Genomic DNA, 18660 nt, shown 5'->3' on the forward strand with positions numbered 1-18660 from the left:
TTGGACAGCTTGGATGATTCCATCGGTGTTACAGTTTTTACGGCCCATATCCCTCAGGGCATATTTGAGAAGCAGAGTAATTAAGGAGCAGTAATTAACAGCATCAGACTAACAGGCCTGATTCCCCCCCGCGGGACCCAGGGGGACAGCGGACGAGGGCAGGATAGGATATGAGTGACGCAACTCACTGTTTATGATGACCCTCTGTGAACGCTAGTTGGTTTAGTAACAGCAGACACTTCTTATCCAGTACTTAAAGAAGTGAAGTGCAACTGACCAGTAAAAGACACTAATGACTTTTAACAATGACATGGAAAGAGCAGCCAATCTCAGAGTCAGCACTCACAGGATAATGATGCAGATCAGTCAGTCATTCGTGGACCAGTGACCATCTCTAATGACACTGTGTTCAGTCAGCATGAAAATATTAACAAAGGACAGCATCACTGATATGATCAGTTCTAAACTGACCATTTAGTTTCCTTGTTATTTCCAAGAACTGCCCAGTCACTTGTAATTACTGGATAAAATTACTTAACAAAATCCTTCTGATTGAGAACAAATGATTAATGAATCATTCAGACCCATTTGTGAACCATTTTGACAAATTCACTGAAAACAACTGACTGAAATGAGCTATTTGCTCACCAATGGGACATTTTTGTATCATTGCGAAACAAGTTTTATGCTAAACAAGAGCAACAGCCTATCTAGCAGATATTGCCATCTCTAGAAGAATATTTTACAGTAGAGCGCCAAAAAATATTAAATTAATATTCACAATAAAATTTTTATTTTATTTTATTTTGCAATGGGGGAATATTTGTGGGTCCAGATAATAGCAAATGTCTTGTGTTACCAGTAAAAAGTGGCCTACATTATTTTAAATATATCTACTCAATGGCAGAGTGCAAACATATTCATATTTTAATGTATTTTCAGCTTCAGGATCATGAATATTTTTATTCTGGTGTCACCATTGTCCTGTACATTGGGTTACCAGAACCAAGTCCAAGCCTATTCATTTCCACCCCCAATGTAATACCAAATTTAGCATTTTAATCAACAGTTCATTTTTTGTCAACCTTTTACCATATGTTTTGAAGTATCACAATAATATTGTATCGTGAGTTCAGTATCATGATATGTATCGAATAGTGACATGAGGGTATCGTTACATCCCTATAAGAGTCTGAGTGTGCAATCTAAAACATTTTCAATTCATAATTTACCAGCTTAAAAAACCCTTTGGCCCCTTAATTTTGCATGTTTTTATTACTCGAAAGTGATTTTGTAGTCTGAAGGAAAAAAAAAAAAAAAAACTAACAAAGGACAATCTAAATGTCTCTAAACTCTTCACAAAAAACTCACCGACAGATTTGATGTTTCTAAGATGACTGTGCTGCTGAAATGAACCCAACAAAAACTTCTAACCTCTGCTAAAGCTGAATAGCTTATATATGTAACAATTAACTTAAGATTTGCACTGACACCTAAAATGAATATAGCCACAGAGAAGACCACCTCTATAGTAAAAAACCTTTTTCACGCTTCATTTCACTTCATTCTCCACGGCTAAAGGTAATGGCACCAGGACAACTACTTGACGGGTGACTGCAAGATGTTGGATTAAAAACACTGGACTGTAAGGCAGCAATAAATCAGCTTCCCGAGAGCTGCCCATTGAAATGACCCTCATGCCTGGACCCTGATTAAAAACATTTCACTGTCTGAAAATCTTGTTTCATGCTTAGTTTGTCTAATTAGACTCCACACACAGGTTATGATGAGAATATTTAGAAAAGAAAAACTCAACTTTATATCTAAAAAAGTCTTTTGTCTGTCCTGTTCTTCCTCAAACATTGAGTGACATTAGTGCAGTCTAAACAAGCTCTTCACTAAATGCCATACATATACTAGAGGCTTATCCACCTCCATCTAAGGTCATTCTGCCTTTGTGTTTATATCATCCTGTGAGTCACTGCAAACATACCATCTACAACAACCCTGGATCTGCCAATCAGGGCCAGAACTAAAAAGCAGCCAATACAGATAAGTATAGCCATATTAATCCCTCCCTTATGGTATAATGGGAAGATTTGCTATTTTGCTTTTTGGATCCTGCGAAAGGCTATGAGAACCAGGGGGAGATAATCCCTCCGAAATACCTCTCAGCATGAGAAATCCGATGCACATAAATACAAAGATTCACAGATGTAGCCAATACAAACTACATGCAATCTCTTTAATGTAGTATCCCTTTGTTAACCCAAACAGCAAGGAATAACAGCGGGACACTACAGCAGAGATAAACTGGAATTGGATTGCGTTTGAGTCACCGTGACCTCTGAAGTTCAATAAGAGCATCAGTGAAAAAGCAAAATGCACAGGGAAACCACACAAGGGTCAGGGAAGAGGCAAAAATTGGTTTGTAATAGTTACAAAAAGTAAGTACATGGTCACATAAATAATTAATTTAAATATAAAATAATTAATTTAAATATAAATTCACAAATTATAAACATATACCCCCAGTTTCACAGAAAAGGCTTAAATCTAGTCCCAGACTAAAATGCATGTTTGAACTGTTTTAACCGAAAGCAACTTGCACTGACATATCTTAAAATATGTAACTGGCATTGTTTTGTCTGAAGATGCACACCAGTAATGTTTTTTTTTTTTCTTTTCTAAAGCATGTTTATAAAAGCTACTTAAATGTCCTAACTGAACTAAGGCCTAATCCTGGCTTAATCTAAACCCTGTCTGTGAAACTAGGCCATAATGTTTTATCATTTATAAATTAATGTTTAAATTATTCACAATAATCTGAAAATGATTCTAAGTATTAATTAATAAATTACAAAATATACATTAAAACAAATCTACTCTGAACCACAAAATAATGTCAAGATTTATAAAGAATCATACTGCTGTTTAAGCCCAGGAGACACCAAACCGAAGTCAAAAAATAGTGGCGACGAAATCTGACTGTGTTGTCGCCTCTTGTCGGCTCCGTCTCGGCTAAAATGCTGTGCTTGAACACACCAAAAGGACTAAAGGTGACTGTCAACTAGCACATGTGTTCTGCGCCTGCGTAAATATCTGTCTATATCAACAGGTATCAATAGTCTATTTTCATCATTCAAATAGGGAAAACAAAACTAGGACTGCAGAAATACAAACCGTAAACAAAGCAGCGCTTGCTTAGCATTTTGGATATCAATCACTCTGATCAATTTCCTCATTTCAGTCGGCTCATGCTATTATGAAAATATTCGAGCAGCGGAATGCTCAGGTAAGATGACATAAAATTAAAACAGCCTTCTGTCTGTACCGTCTTGACTTCTTTGCAAGCTTTCATCACTTTCATTTTTATTCTCGTGCACTGACTTGATCGCCAAGCTGAACAGCCAGAGTTCTCTCTTTCACCGACTTACGATGCTGATTCAACATGCTGAATCCCCCAAAAAACCCAGACTAGAGCCAACAGTGCAGAACACACGGAAAAAAGTAAGCCGACTGATGCTGAAAAACGGCCCGACATTGCCCGACGGCTGACCATCGGCTTGGTGTGTCCAGGCCTTTTTAAAGTTTGGGGGGTCAGTTTTGAGATTCTTTTCCTAAAAAAATACTACTTTTATTTCAAAAGTATACTTTATACTTTAATTAAAACTAATACGTTTCATTTACTTTTAAAATATATTAAAATAATAATAAAAAACAGCTACAGTTTAACAATGTAACTGTTTTTGCTCATGTATTTCAGTCTGTGATGGTTAAACATCTAGAGATGAAACCAAAAGGTTGTAGTTTGAACCCTGGAATTGTGTCTTCTAGCAACATGTAAAACTGATGATCTTTTAGATATTTTTTATTAAGCTTTTTCACAGACCCTCTCCTGGACCACAGGTCGAAAACCCCTTAGCTAAATGACAAAACGTATTAGCCTTTCACATTACCTTTGCTTTCCCGGTGCTCTGCAGGATGTGCACCAGAGCGCAGGCCATCTCCTCTTTGTTCTTGACGCTGATGACCGGCTCCAGCACAGAGCAGAGCAGCATGTAGTTGTTGGTGGTGTACTCTGCAAACTCTTTGTAGAGCTCCATGGGCAGGATGTTCATGCTTTGGTACCGGGCCTTGATGCGGACCATGGGACCAGCTGTTTTCCCTTTACCTGGATTGGGTTGGCTAACCGGGTACCATTTCTCGACCAGCTGCCTGCTTGTGACAGTCACCACTGGAATGCTCACCAGCCCCACGTAGTTGTTCTTGTCCTTTTTCTTCTTCTTGTCAGAGTCTCTATATAGATGGACGGTGATGTTCTGGACCGCAGGTAGGTTGTTGAACTCAAAGTGTTCACCCCAGAAGACATTATCCGTCTTCAGCTTGCAGGTCGTACGGGCATAGAGGCCGTCGTCCAGGCAAAGCTCGCAGAAGTACTTTTTCTTGGCCGGAAGGTCTTTTGCTTCGATGATCCACAGCCGCAGCGTATTCTCAACCCGCCGACTGTTGTCCTAGAGACAGAAGGGTATTGTGAGGTCAGCGGACTGTTAGGCTGCCATGTCACGGCTGTAGCGGATTATTACCGCATCAGTGTGGCATCTAACAGGGTCAGTGATTTAGAGATGACGTGCTTTTCGGCTCAGTGATTAAATACCCTCTGCTTCAGATCACACACCCTTGGCTAGGAATTAAAAGGCCCTTTATTTTAGATCACTTCATGTCCTTCCCATATAGATAGCAGGATGGTGCTGTAAATACTGTGTGACATCATTCAGCAGTTAATGTCATTCACTGGCCTTTTTAATAGAATAGTCTTTCCAGTGTGAAGTCATGTGGTTTAATATACGAGGGACGACTATAAAGTTGACCTGCATCATGCTGTATAAGGTTAAGCTTTTGTTGTAATATAATAGAGGTTAATTTATAGATATCCCTCCATCCTCTTATAACTTAGGAGGCAATGGAGGACGAGATCAGAATAAAACTAAATGTCACAGTTATTTCTGAGGCCACAGACCATCGTGAATCACTAAACTGAAGAGACTAAAGCCCAGCGGCATACAGTAATTCTTGTCCCTCACCCTCTAGCTTTTGTACAGCGTCCCACCCACAATTAGTGCTGTCATGCAGAAGCATTTATATCTATAAACATTATGCTGATAGAGACACTGATGGAAATTGTAATGCTATTTGGGCAATTTAGCCTCCTCCTAAACACTTCATTTATCCTTTTCTGTGGAGATTTTTTTCCCTGTTTCTTTCTAGGTTTCTGTAATTTAAAAAGTATAAATCTGGTGGGCTGCAGTCTATAGCTGATTAGTGTTGTAAATTTAAATTTGAAATCACAACCCTCAAAATGAATGAGTTGAAAGTTGCTGTCAGTGCAAACAGGGCTTAGTTCACACAAAATAACTCCAATTTAAGTCCGTCCACCATACAAATCTTTTGTTTGGCTTCAGAATATTGATAAATATTTACTACTGGGTGCAGGACACTATAGTTCATTTATGTGAGGATAGCAAAACAAAGTTAACTGTGGCATATTATACCCAAAAATTCTTCATACAGTGGACTACCATAAATTGATAAAAAGTTTGAACCAAAAATTATTCAGACACTTTGGCCTGACCATGGTTTGCTTAAGTGTTATCTGACATAATTAAGATTTTTTCTGACACAGTTTAACTCTGAGATCTTGTCATATTTTATTACCATTTTTTGTAAACTATAGTGAATAAACTGTATTAATGAATAAAATGTTCAAGGTGTCTGAATAAATTTTGGTTTGACTGTATATATATATATATATATATATATATATATATATATATATATATATATATATATATATATATATATATATATATATATGTTAGCACTATAATAACTTCCAACGCACAAATTTATATAATATGATAAAACAGCGCTGCTTTACCCCACATACGCTTGACCGGAAGTAGCAGAAGCATTGACTGCGGCATAATAAAAGTTCCTCTCTAATAATCTAATAATAATCTCAACCATGACCATGATTTCTGCCCGAGCCCCATCCTGATTCTTTTCCACCGGCTATAGATGTGAAGACAACACATCCCATGATTCTGCACAATCAAGGCGTCATTAAACTACGCCTTTGTTTTGAATAAGCAGCCTCTAGTGGCGAAAATTTACATAGTGTGCCTTTAATTAAATTGTAGCCTTTGCGATTTTATAATCACACAAAGCCACATCACAGTTTTCAGTTTTATTTCGATTAATCGTGCAGCCCTTGGCTGAATAACAATTCTTCAAAATGCGCAAACAGCATGAAGCTGAGAACATAATGACACAATCTCCATTTTTGAGTGAACTATCCCTTTAAGACTTGACTGATGAATTGCTCTATAACAGCAGTTGACTGTACTGAGGGCACTGGGCATTGTCTAGGGCTCGAGTGCTCATGGATATTCCCACACAAATAAACACCCACTAAGGCAATTGATTTCGCATCTCAGTATTGAGGTGCTCCATTGTGCGCCCTCATCACAGATAATGAACTAATTAGGCAGACAGAAATGCGCCTCTGCCGCAGCAGCTAATGCCTGAGCTATGATCATCTCCACACTACTACAGCATCAACATCTGTCTGAAAGAATCATCTGTTCACTGCAAAGCTCTCTAAAGCTGGGCTCTGGTGTTCACCTCAGAAACCCACTGAGTAATTAAAATGTAAGACTGAACGATGGGGAGACATTAAACACATCCCCAGGTAAGCTGTGAAGAAGGCAAATATAACTTGAAGATTGTGCTTGAATTTTTCCCCCCAATCTAATTAATCATTAATTTGCTTAATTTATTGATTGGTGAAATGAGCTGTCGAATGAGGAGGTTTTTTTCTTGTTGTGCTCAAAGCAGCCATATGTTTTGCAGTTTCTCTCCTGTGTCTCATGTGCTTATATCAAAGAGAGAGAGAAAGAAACGGCCCTGAATTTCATCACTTTTACAGACATAGAAACAATATTTGATCTCTCTTCATATTTTGCATTGAGTTGCATTTCTTCTGTTCTGAATCTATGTCAGGTATGATTTTAGTACCTTTGCAGTTATGCAAGTTTACCTTATTAGGGTGGATGGCTCGTCGCAGATTCTCCATCCATTTGTCTCTCTCTGCAGCTGAACGACAAGAAAAGCACTTACTACCTGTGGAGGTGCTCACCTGGAAAAAAAAAAAAAAAAGGGCGATAACTGTCAGCCTACTGCGGGAATCTCATGGCTTTCGGCTTGCTTACATCAAAAGCAAACCTGTGCCATGTTTTAATGTCATGTGAAAAGATGCTACTGAAAAGAAACAAAATGTAAAACTACATTTACTGACAGACAGACTGGGCACAAATGCAGCACTTAAAAACAGAGTTCAGAAAGCTGGATATAGACATTCACACAAAGTTCTGAACAGCCATCACGATCTATGTCAAATAGAAAGCTTGTGAATTAAATCAAATTGAACCAAAATTAAATAAATTTTGATTGATACAGATTTCCTGATCCGACTCAAATCTGATCAATATAGATTTGATGGTTTGATTAAGTTCTGATTCACAAGCTCTTGATTGGATTCTATTCTGGTTTTGATTAAATTCTGATTCTGATTATATTTCAGTTATAATATCCATTTTCCTTACATGGTAAGGGAAATTCGTTCTCTACTAAAATTCATATTATTCATTAAAAATACACTAGTATTTTAAAATCGATACTGGGACCATTCAATTAAAATTACGATTAATCAGAAATCAAAATTTTTACCCAGTCCAAGATTACTTTTTCACTGGAAACTTGCCTGGTTAGAAAACATTGTCTTATGAATGACGTTATACTGTAATGTTGAATTTAAATGAGCATACCAAGGGTCGAGAGAGATCAGTTCATTGAATTTGCTTATGTATATAATGTACAGCGAGTGAAAGAGACATCTATACCTCGAAGCAGTAATCCTGGCCGAGGATGGAGCTGTGCACTGGTTTAATGAGGACCTCCTCCTCCATGCTGAGGTCCAGAGCTTCTACTGCACTGCTGGGACTGAGCAAAGACTCGTGAGAGCGCGACTCCTTCAGCCTGGGCATCAGATGAGACCTGAGACAGAAACACACACCAAACAGTGTGACACAAGTGTCTTTCTCGTACACACACCCTTAAGCTTTTCAATAAACACATAACTGTTTATCTTGAAAATAAGACAGATAATTTAATGGGTTTATGACAACTTCAAAACTAGTGTTATTACTGCCTACACTGCAGGTGTAATGAGACAACACAGTCTGGAGACACCCTTAAAAAGACATACAGGACAAAGCAGATTCGAGGGTGAAAGAATAATAGATGTTTGAGTCTCACAACATAGTTTAAGTCTCCAAAGTGAGAAGATAGCAATAATATAGAGAATTTTATGTTTTTTTTAACTATCAAAATTACAATAGTGGGGAAAGCTTTGCTACATTTTGATTGGATCTTGGTGGACTAGCACAAACAAATGTCCATCACCATCAGATAAGGATGCTAGGACAACTGACAGACACCTGTCACAATGATCCATCCAAATCCATTCATAACTTTGTTTGGAAATCTTAAATCTGATGTATACTACGCATATCCATTTCATACTTCTTCAGAGAAATAGGTATTCTCAGTGACAGCTATTTGTAGTGCAACATCTTACATAAGTTCAGCTGTTAGTGTACAAAATGAATGTATGCCAGTTCAGCCTTTTCCCATCTTGTTTGGACTCTATTTGTTTAGAACATTGCCAGTATTCTGGACACAAGTGGTTTGGAAAGTGAGACATGCATTGGTAAAACTTTAAAGACAATTTAAAGACTTCTGTTTTCTTTATGCAAATGAGTTCCACATGGGAAAGAAGGGTGAGCCACACTGTGTGTGTCCCCTCTGATGCTAGCATCCAATCACATCACTGGAATTGAGAAGCGCTAAATTGCAATCTCCTCCTCATCGGAAAGGGATAAATGTACCAATTCAACAGACACTCCTTGTTCTGAGTCTCCGGATCATCCAGTAAGACATTAATAGATACACCGATGCTCTGTTGCTGCCTTCCCTGTTCCGGACCAGGAACAGGGAAGGCAGCAACAGATACATTCAGGTTCTGAGTCTCCCATCTGGTGAGACACTAACAGATACGCTGTCCTGTGTCTCCAGCTTGCAAAGGTGAGACAGAAACAGGTTCCACGCTCTGAGTCGACAGCTTGTGAGGAAGCAACAGATAAGACCACGTTCTGAGCCTCCAGTCTGTGAAGAAAGAAACATTAACAAACGCTATGTTCAGAGTCTTCGTCCAGTGAGACAGTAACAATTACAACACATCTCGAGTCTCCATTCCAGAGAGATAAAAGCAAATTGACCAAGTTCTGAGTGTCTGGCCCAGAGGCAGAAGACATACAGTCACATTTACAACAAGGTTAAGCTCAGGAGACCAAACCTTCACTTCAAGGTACTTTCGTCTGCGTGTTCCAGATTGTAAAGGACCTTCTGCACCTACTTCAGGGCCTCATCTGCCTGTTCCAGATTTTAGGACCCTTTTTAGCGCTCTAGGAGATCAGCATCCAACAGAGCTTCATGTTCAAGGCTATTGAAACGGATTGCAGCTACTTTTTCCACTACGTTGTCACCCAGCACAACCAGTGGAAGAAGTCATTGTCATCTGACTGCTCACTCGACCATGTACTACGTAAATATCACTTTGCCAAAACTCTTTCCAGAGACCTTGGCATTGTTGTATTTATAATTTACATTAGAGGTAATATAACTGAATCTGATTGGTTGACCAACGTTCAAAGGTGTGCAATTATTTTCATGGAAACGCACGGCTAAAGTAGTTCTAGCAGGTCTTGACTGCACTGCAGTTCCATATCACTTCACAAGCCTATTTTCTCAACCATGTTAATAACTGTACCAACTGTATTAGTCTGCTATCAAGGCTCAAGCCTCTGTTACTAGTTCTGAAATGATGTTTCGGAATCAGCATCTGAGGCTTGGGATGAGATGCGTAAGAAATTAGTCCCACACACAAGAGTGTTTTAAGGACAGAAACCCAACAAATGTCTTGAAATACAACATCAGAACAGTGTCTTGAAGTGTGGTAACCATAGTATAAGTGGAATAATTGACTCCGGGCCGTTGAATTCTTAGAAAATAATGCAATCTGCTTCGCGTCAGGTGTGCATTATTTTCTAAGAATTCAACCGCCCGGAGTCAATTATTCCGCTTATACTATGGTTACCACACTTCAAGACACTGTTCTTGGTCAATTTCTTGTTTATCTTCTTGGTGATAACATTAATTTTATTACTCTTGTGCCTTATTTGTGTTAATAATGCAGAAGAGCTCTACAAGTTAATGATATCCCACAAATCCTTCAGATTGGTTAGATGACAAACTCTCTTTGATCGTTATTTTACTTTTAAAGGCAAAATTTCTTGACTGGTGCCCCGAGGTAAGAGGAAGTGAAGTGACTTCAAATCAAAACTCAGAATATCAATTTTGTGCTCATATAGACCAAATCCTTATATTTACAATAATAACTTTCTTTTGAGAGGAAATGAAATTTTTTCAGAGTGAATACAAATCTAAATAAATGACTAAGCCAGCAAAAATAAGATAAAAAATAAAATAAATCTATGTTGAGTCCTTAAATATGCTCTGCATAATATAGAACATATATAATGCATAAAGGCATTAATTAACCATTAAGGCATATGAATGAACACAGGCTGGCTGTTCAGCATGTGTTGTTTGAGCAAAGAGTTTACTGTATGTGCTTTGATCACTACAGGTGTCATTAAGTGAGCTGTCGGTTAACGTTAACACTCACAGAAACTGATTAGTGCTCTGACAAGATAATTAGTGCCTTCTTCAAACAGCTAATTATCTCCTAATAATCTAAAATAGAGTTTAGAAAATCTCTGCCATACTTCTCAATACCTGTTAAGGCATGAAGACAAAAGTCAGAAAATAATATACCAGATCATAGAGTTGTGAATGCTTGTATGCAGGTGTGAAGGATAAAGCCATTTAAAATGCCACTACCATTCGTGTCACATCAATTCAACACGTTCCGCATCCATAATAAACAGTGATGGGAGACAGAAAGCATATCATTGGAAAATCCAACATGTTTACAACTGTAATTAGAGTGGGAGATCTCATTTAAGATGAAGCCTGTGTTGGTCTGAACTGACGTTAATTAGTGCTTGCTACAAGGCAGATCTGATCTGGGAACAGTTCCACTACTCATCCCTTCATGTCAGCTGGAGAGAGATGCACAGAACGCTCTTCATCTTCTGATCTCCAAGGAATACTTCACACAAAAATGAAAATTCTGTCATTATTTACACACCCCCATGTTGTTGTGCGGCACACCCCCTAAAAATTGGGTTGCTGTGAATCTGGCCGTGATGAAGGCTTAGCATAGTAAGTTCAGCAAGGTTTTAGAATTCAGACTAAACCGAATTTATATATACAACGGATGGTTTTCTGGTTGTATTTAGCATAAATTTGTTGCGACTGGAGTTGCTGTTGAATAGTTTTTTGTATAAAACTTGAAGGCTTTTTTAGATTATAGTATACATTTTTTATAATACACTTTATTATATAATTATATTATTTAAATATAGTATTTACATACTGTAGTTGTTGTATAAATATAATTTACACACTGTAATGTGTGTAAGTTACACATTGTTGTTAAATGACTCTGATTCAAATAGATAACGAGTGAGTTCAAGGCTGTTTCATGTTTTCGTGACTCATTAAAAATATCCAGTTCATAAGAATCACTTGATTGTGAATGGGACATCACAACTCACTCTTCTACATTGCTGCATGCAGGAAAAACTGGCATGCTCTCCATACTTCTTCTGTATGAAAAAAAGAGCAGCTTGGACAAACTGCTTAACATCTCATTTTCTGTTCCAATGATAAGAAAAAATAATATAGTATTAGAATGACATGAGGGTGAATTTTCATTTTTGAGTGAACTATCCTTTTCAATCAGTTCAGTGACTATTAACTAACACACAAATGTAATGTATGATCTCTTCACAAAGGTGATGCTGATGGCAGATGTAAATCTCTCGACAGAAACCCATATTTCCCCTACACAGGTAAATAAATAAACCTGATAGGAAGCGGCCCACATATCTTTCCATAAACAATCATCATCAACTGTTTGTCGCTGTGTGTTTCTCATAAATTATTTACAATTCTCCATTACGATGAACCCTTTCTTTACCTCCCTTGCCCCTCTCCTTTATTTTTATTTCCTTGTTTCTTCCACTCTCTTTCTTTCTCTCTCTCCTCCACAAAGATCTTCAGAGGTAAGACTATACTCCCGAGACCAGCTTTGTCTCTTAACCACTGAGGCTTCAGGGAGCAAAACGTGTGTGTGTGTGTGTGTGTGTGTGTACAAACTGGTTTATTTCTGATTGGCTGAGGTGAAACAAAGCAGAGGACTTAATTGGAGCAAAGGGGATTGTGGGATTGATCCAAGCTTGAAGCGGCGTTGTAGAGAAAGAGTATCAAACTAGCAGTCCAAACGACAGGTTGAGTTCCAGAACGGGGAGAAACCAATGTCAGTTTTCCTGACCGGGAAACATTGATTGGATGACACTGACAGGAAGTACTGGGAATAGCTGTCAAAAACAAGCTTGAGCGAAAGGATGTTAGAAAAAAAAAAGAAAAGAAGCACTGTGTGTTGGGGGTACATCTGAAGGATCGTCATTCACTTAGTAGATATGAAACTTTCAACATCAAAAGAATGTTCCCCTAAAATTCTTCTTCTGGTTTCTAAATGAAAAAGACAGTTTTCTTGAGTAGGACTTAATATTAGCTCTTCAAGACCGTATCTTGAGAGAAAAAGGGATCAGGAGTGAAAATTCCTCAGAAGCTCTTTTTTTTTGGTCAGCAAGTTTGGGAGGAGATCAAGTGCCATAGAAACAAAAAGAAAGCAGTTCAGCACTTTCCATGGGCTTGTCTGGTGCTGATCTTTCTTTTTCTCAAAGAAGATAAAAATAAATCATGTATTCAGGACTTTCTATGTAACATGAGACAATAATTAATGGAAGTATGAATATGAAGGTCAATGCAAATGCTCCAAGTAGAAATTAATGATTACAGAATAGTCTGTTCAATGACAAATTAATATTACCGACCAGTCAAGACAGACGCCATATTTAATTTGATGCAAAATGAAAATGAAAATAGATACAGTGTGATGTTGTGTACCTTTCTAAACACATAAAAAATATATAAAAAACCAAAGTGTGTACTTTGCAGCACTAGTGGTACCAAACAGAATTTCAAAAATAAAGCCTCTTTCATTCATTCGTTTATGGATTAAAAATTGTCACACAGCATTGGTTGAGCAAATGTTGATATACACTTGAGACTCACAGTCTCATTTTTATTCATGCCAATTAAAATACGGCATCTATCCTAAAAACAGCAAGATGTTATATAGGTTTTAGCAAATTCTGTGTTTGGTTAGATTCATGTCTGCACGCATGGATGTCATGTATTATGTATTATTTATAAAAAACTACATAAAACCACATTAATAGTGCTATCCTCAGTTCTTGAACAATCGTATCAAATCTTATAAATAATGCTTTTTAAGGACACCCAAAGACAAGCACCTTATAATTAGAACTAATATGATGTAAGAGCACATTCTGGATCATCTAAATATTGCCACTGGCAAATCAGATCTCAGAGAGAAGTGCATTCTGGGAGTTAGAGGTGAGCCTAAGAGAGGAAAAGGACATGTTCAGACAAGAGGATCGTGCCGAGGTGTACCCTGTGAGGAATGTGTGTGTGTTTACTCGTCCTTGGGTGTCTATGTGTCGAAATACATCTGATTTAAAGGCAAGTGAAACTAATAAGGAGATAGATGTAGGACACCAAAACATGGAAACACACCCACTACTCCACACGGAGTGTGTCTCTAGAAGGTTAACCGTCACATCAGTCTAGCAGAATGAATGTTAATGTCAGCATTGGAGGCAATGAACGACACCGTATGAATGATAATATATTCGCTCTAACTGTGTTCGCTGTGTGTGTGTGAAAGAGAGAATGTATTTTATCCTGTTAGTGTGATGTTAGTGCGCTCAGTGATGTGGTTTGCATGCTTAATGGCATGTGTTACAAGTTCTTTCATGTTATACATCTCCTACCAATGAAAGGGACCGTGTGTGTGTGTGTGTGTGTTTTCGAGGTGGGGAGGCAAAAACGCAAAAACTGTGAACAGCTCACCTCCAACATACTTATCACCTCAAACAGAGAAACACACATATCAATTCTGCTAAGAAGCGACTGACCTGTTTGTCCTTGAAAAAGAATCCTTTTCATTACACTTTGCCATGTTTTCACTCTATCTTTCATTTACTTTTTTTTTTTTTTATCACATTTACCCAGAATCCTCCTCTTCCCAAATGGATTCATCCCCTGTGCACACACTTCCTGTCTTCACAGTGCTCTGTATCTCTGTCTTTGTAAATATTTCAGACACTGCACCAGACACAAGTCACACTTCACCCTCTATCCCTCATTTTCTGTTCTTCTTTTCCACTCAGACATCTTCATTTTTTGTTCCTGGAACAAATCTTCATAAAAATGAACAAATCAATGAAATAAACCAAAGACATTTCAGTCTGAAAATAAACACGAAAAAGATGCGATAGATAAATATAAGGACGCATTGCAAATGGCTCTTTTAATTTCTGTGACAGCAAATAAGAGTGCGAAAGGAGAGAAAAAAAAAAAGAGATGCTCTATAAATACATTTTTTGAACTAATACAAGTGAGAAACTGATAGAAGAAAAGAAGATTACGCTCTCAGGGCCACAGACTGCAACTAAACGAATAAATAAATAAATATTTGAAAATATATAATGAATATGTACTGAAAACAAAGATTTAACAAAATCAAGTTTTTGTAACAGCAGCATAAATTCAACACAAAATAGGCTTAAACTATATAATAAATAACAATAACAAACACTAATACAATAACATTTCATTCATTTAGTAACCGCACTGATTTGAGTCTCAAAAGCCTTAGGTACAACACAACAAGCCAGATTGTATAATACAGTATGTGTGTTTGATTAACTAAAAAACGAACCGTTTCTTAAGAGCCATTCATTCGTTCACTCCTCACTGCATTTAAACACAATTAATGGGACAGTTCACCCAAAAATGAAAATTTGATGTTTATCTGCTTACCCCCAGCGCATCCAAGATGTAGGTGACTTTGTTTCTTCAGTAGAACACAAATTATGATTTTTAACTCCAACCGCTGCCGTCTGTCAGTCGTATAATGGCAGTAGATGGGAACTTCATCTATAAGAGTAAATAAAGCTTGCTTAGACAAATCCAAATTAAACTCTGCGGCTCGTGACGACACATTGATGTCCTAAGACACGAAACGATCGGTTTGTGTGAGAAACCGAACAGTATTTATATCATTTTTTACCTCTAATACACCACTATGTCCAACTCCGTTCATGACTCCTTTAGTGATGTCTGATCGCGCTCTGACAGTGGCAGTGATGTCTGACACTCATTGAAGTATATGCGCGAGACATCACTTCCGTTGTCAGAGCGCGATCAGACATCACTAAAGGAGTCATGAACGGAGTTGTACATAGTGGTGTTTTAGAGGTAAAAAATGATATAAATACTGTTCAGTTTCTCACACAAACCGATCGTTTTGTGTCTTTAATGTGTCGTCACGAGCCGCAGGATTTAATTTGGATTTGTCTAAGCAAGCTTTATTTACTCTTATAGATGAAGTTCCCATCTACTGCAATTATTTGACTGACAGACGGCAGCGGTTGGAGTTAAAAATCATCATTTGTGTTGTACTGAAGAAACAAAGACACCTACATCTTGGATGCGCTGGGGGTAAGCAGATAAACATCAAATTTTCATTTTTGGGTGAACTATCCCTTTAAATACAACATATTTTCTCCATGATGCATCAGTGGACAGTATTCCTGAACTGTTCTGTCTGGGTAAGCAGATGACAGACAGGCTATGTGATTAAAATCTAAATCCAAGTCAGAGAATGAAACAAAGCAACCCATGACTAAACAACAAATACATGCAATGAGGTCACTCAGCAATACCAGACTCAAAATCAATATGTAGCTTTTTAGAAAAGGGAGAACCAGGAGAGAGCCACTTGTCTTGTTCTCTAAATTTGACAAAAGATTTATAGCCCATGAGGCAAAAAGATGGCAATCCACTGTCATCTTCTCAGAGAGAGTGTGAAAAGAGTTCCCACTCTGACCAGTCATGTTAGATCTCCTGCTATGGACTGAACACTAGATTTGTCACATTTGTCAAATTAGAGACCGTCTATGATGCCAAGCCACTTAACATCTTGATGGTTCTACACAATGAAACAAAATCAATAATAAAAAAATCTATCCATCAATCATACCATAAAAGCCTGGTACAAAAATAAAATCAATTTAAAGATTTTATTCTAGTTGAACAACTCGCACTTTAAAAGACACTTTGTCAATAAAATTGTCAATCAAAACAACTTGCAATGAAATGTTATGTATTTTCCACACTACTGCACATGTACATTAAACAAAGACATTTATTTGATGCCCTGATATTATTGATATGCTATTTTGTCAAAATATATCAAACTAATTATATAGTACATGTAGGCATCACAGCATTATAAAGTATGAAAAATGAATATTAATTTTTTTAGGATTTGCTAAAGATTAAAATTGTTTAAAAAAAAAGTGTAGAATGTAGCATTTTTGAAGGTTAACCAGAGCATTAGATGACGACAAACATTATTTAAATGTAAAATTAGGGGAAATAAGTATGAATAATTATCAAAATATCTCAATTGATACAATGAAAACAATTTCTAACATTGGCTGATAATATAGCATTGATATACTGTGCATACATATTAGTAAATATCTTTATGTTTAAATACAAATGGTGGCAGGTTCAATAGGTTCAGGTTTGGTATGTACTCCTTGATTATATCTTCAGAAACAGGCTGTATTCTTGCAACAAACCCAAGTTCTTCACACAGACACCCTGGTAATATGAACTGGGTGGGCTTTTACTGTTGCGCAAAGTTAATTTTTTGGAAAACTCAGTTGAACCCTTAGGGTTAATTCTGTAGACATTGAAAACAGAAGCTAAGCTGATCCAACTATAAAGCCCAGTTGATCCACTAAAGTCAGAAATAGTAAGAAAATCCACTAAAGATCCATCTCTAATTGCAAGCATGATGGTGAATTTACATTTGAAATGTTCAGGGATGCAGAATGTGGAAATGTATAACATTTACTACAACCCTGAAAAGATTAACTTTAGCACATTTCCATCCATCAATAAACTCTTCATCCCCTGCACTCATCGCACTGCCAAAGTGACCTATAGCAAGGATAGAACACTTACTACAAAATACAGTTCACAAATCAAAGCAACCTTGAACATGGACATGAAAGAAACGGGAGGAGAAAGAAAAACAGGAAGATGTGCAGGGACATGCTCCCAAACACACAGGCCATCACAGCTCTTAGACACACTGCTTGATACACACAATTCAGCCTTTCAGAGAGCACATCACAGGCTCTTTTCAAATGCATGGAGTGTGGGTGTATGAAGCTCACATAGAAATGAAAAGTTAAGGTCACCAGCGCATAAACACATTTAACAGGGTGGCTGAAGACTGAAATGGGACCATATAGACACACGTGTACACATCTCTACACTCACTATGAAGACATTTCTCTGCTCTGATAGACAGATAGGTTATGTGAGGTCACTGATAACAGTGTTAACACCGCTGACAGACTGACAACTGTTGTTGGTCAGGGATAAGGGCATAAGGGTTGTCTATGTAAAAATAATGGTTGCATTATTCATTAAAGTGAGTAATTAGTATGTGGTAGGATATACCGCAATTTTTGAAAGTTCTAACAAAAAAAAAAAAAATGTGTACGCAATAATATAAAATCTGAAATTTATTCTAATAAAATTGAGAGGATTTTTTTGTCCAACAAATTTATTTTTTTATCAAACCATGAAACCTCAATGTCCAAACAAATCCAAGTGTAACAAACTTAACATATTCACAGTTCAATAAGCCATGTCAGTTGACACAAAAAAAGCAAGATGCACCAGAAGTAACTGGTTAGATGCAGCTTTCGTAAGACATTGAATACATTAAAAAAAGCCTTTAATCATTGAATACTGCTATGGCCAAAATCACTGTCAATTAATGCAGTATATGATTAATCATGCAGCCTGAGGCTTTGCTGTCACCACTGTTCCCATTTAGAGAGAGGGAGAGACAGAGAGAGAGAGAGAGAGGGAGAGAGAGATCAATGTACTATAGGCTCTTTCGTTGCTTGGGTTTGGCGAATGGACCGCAACTACGAAAAGGTGAGTGTTTCCATGGCAACTAGCCGACAGGTACAATTTTAGTTCCCAAAAAAGAGAACAGCCCATAATGATCACTGGAAATCATCACATTTAGCAAAGATGAAAAAAAGAACATTCGATAAATCTATCCTGTTTATAGCTGTCATTTAGTCAGTTCATAAATCTCTAAGCAGT

General features: G+C 37.4%; 1 protein-coding gene across 10 annotated transcripts in view; it reads right to left on the reverse strand.

Moving 5' to 3' along the window:
* dab2ipb (DAB2 interacting protein b) overlaps positions 1–18660 on the reverse strand; it is a 179479-nt gene that overhangs the window by 30060 nt on the left and 130759 nt on the right. For all 10 annotated transcript variants that reach the window (XM_048188492.1, XM_048188493.1, XM_048188491.1 and 7 more), the window contains 3 exons: positions 7962–8115; positions 7100–7198; positions 3960–4514 (listed from right to left, as the gene is read on the reverse strand). In XM_048188492.1, coding sequence (XP_048044449.1) covers positions 3960–4514; positions 7100–7198; positions 7962–8115 — 808 coding nt within the window. The remainder of the gene's footprint in view (positions 1–3959; positions 4515–7099; positions 7199–7961; positions 8116–18660) is intronic.

The sequence above is a fragment of the Megalobrama amblycephala genome, linkage group LG4 (assembly GCF_018812025.1).
Source record: "Megalobrama amblycephala isolate DHTTF-2021 linkage group LG4, ASM1881202v1, whole genome shotgun sequence".
In the NCBI taxonomy this organism is placed as follows: domain Eukaryota; kingdom Metazoa; phylum Chordata; class Actinopteri; order Cypriniformes; family Xenocyprididae; genus Megalobrama; species Megalobrama amblycephala.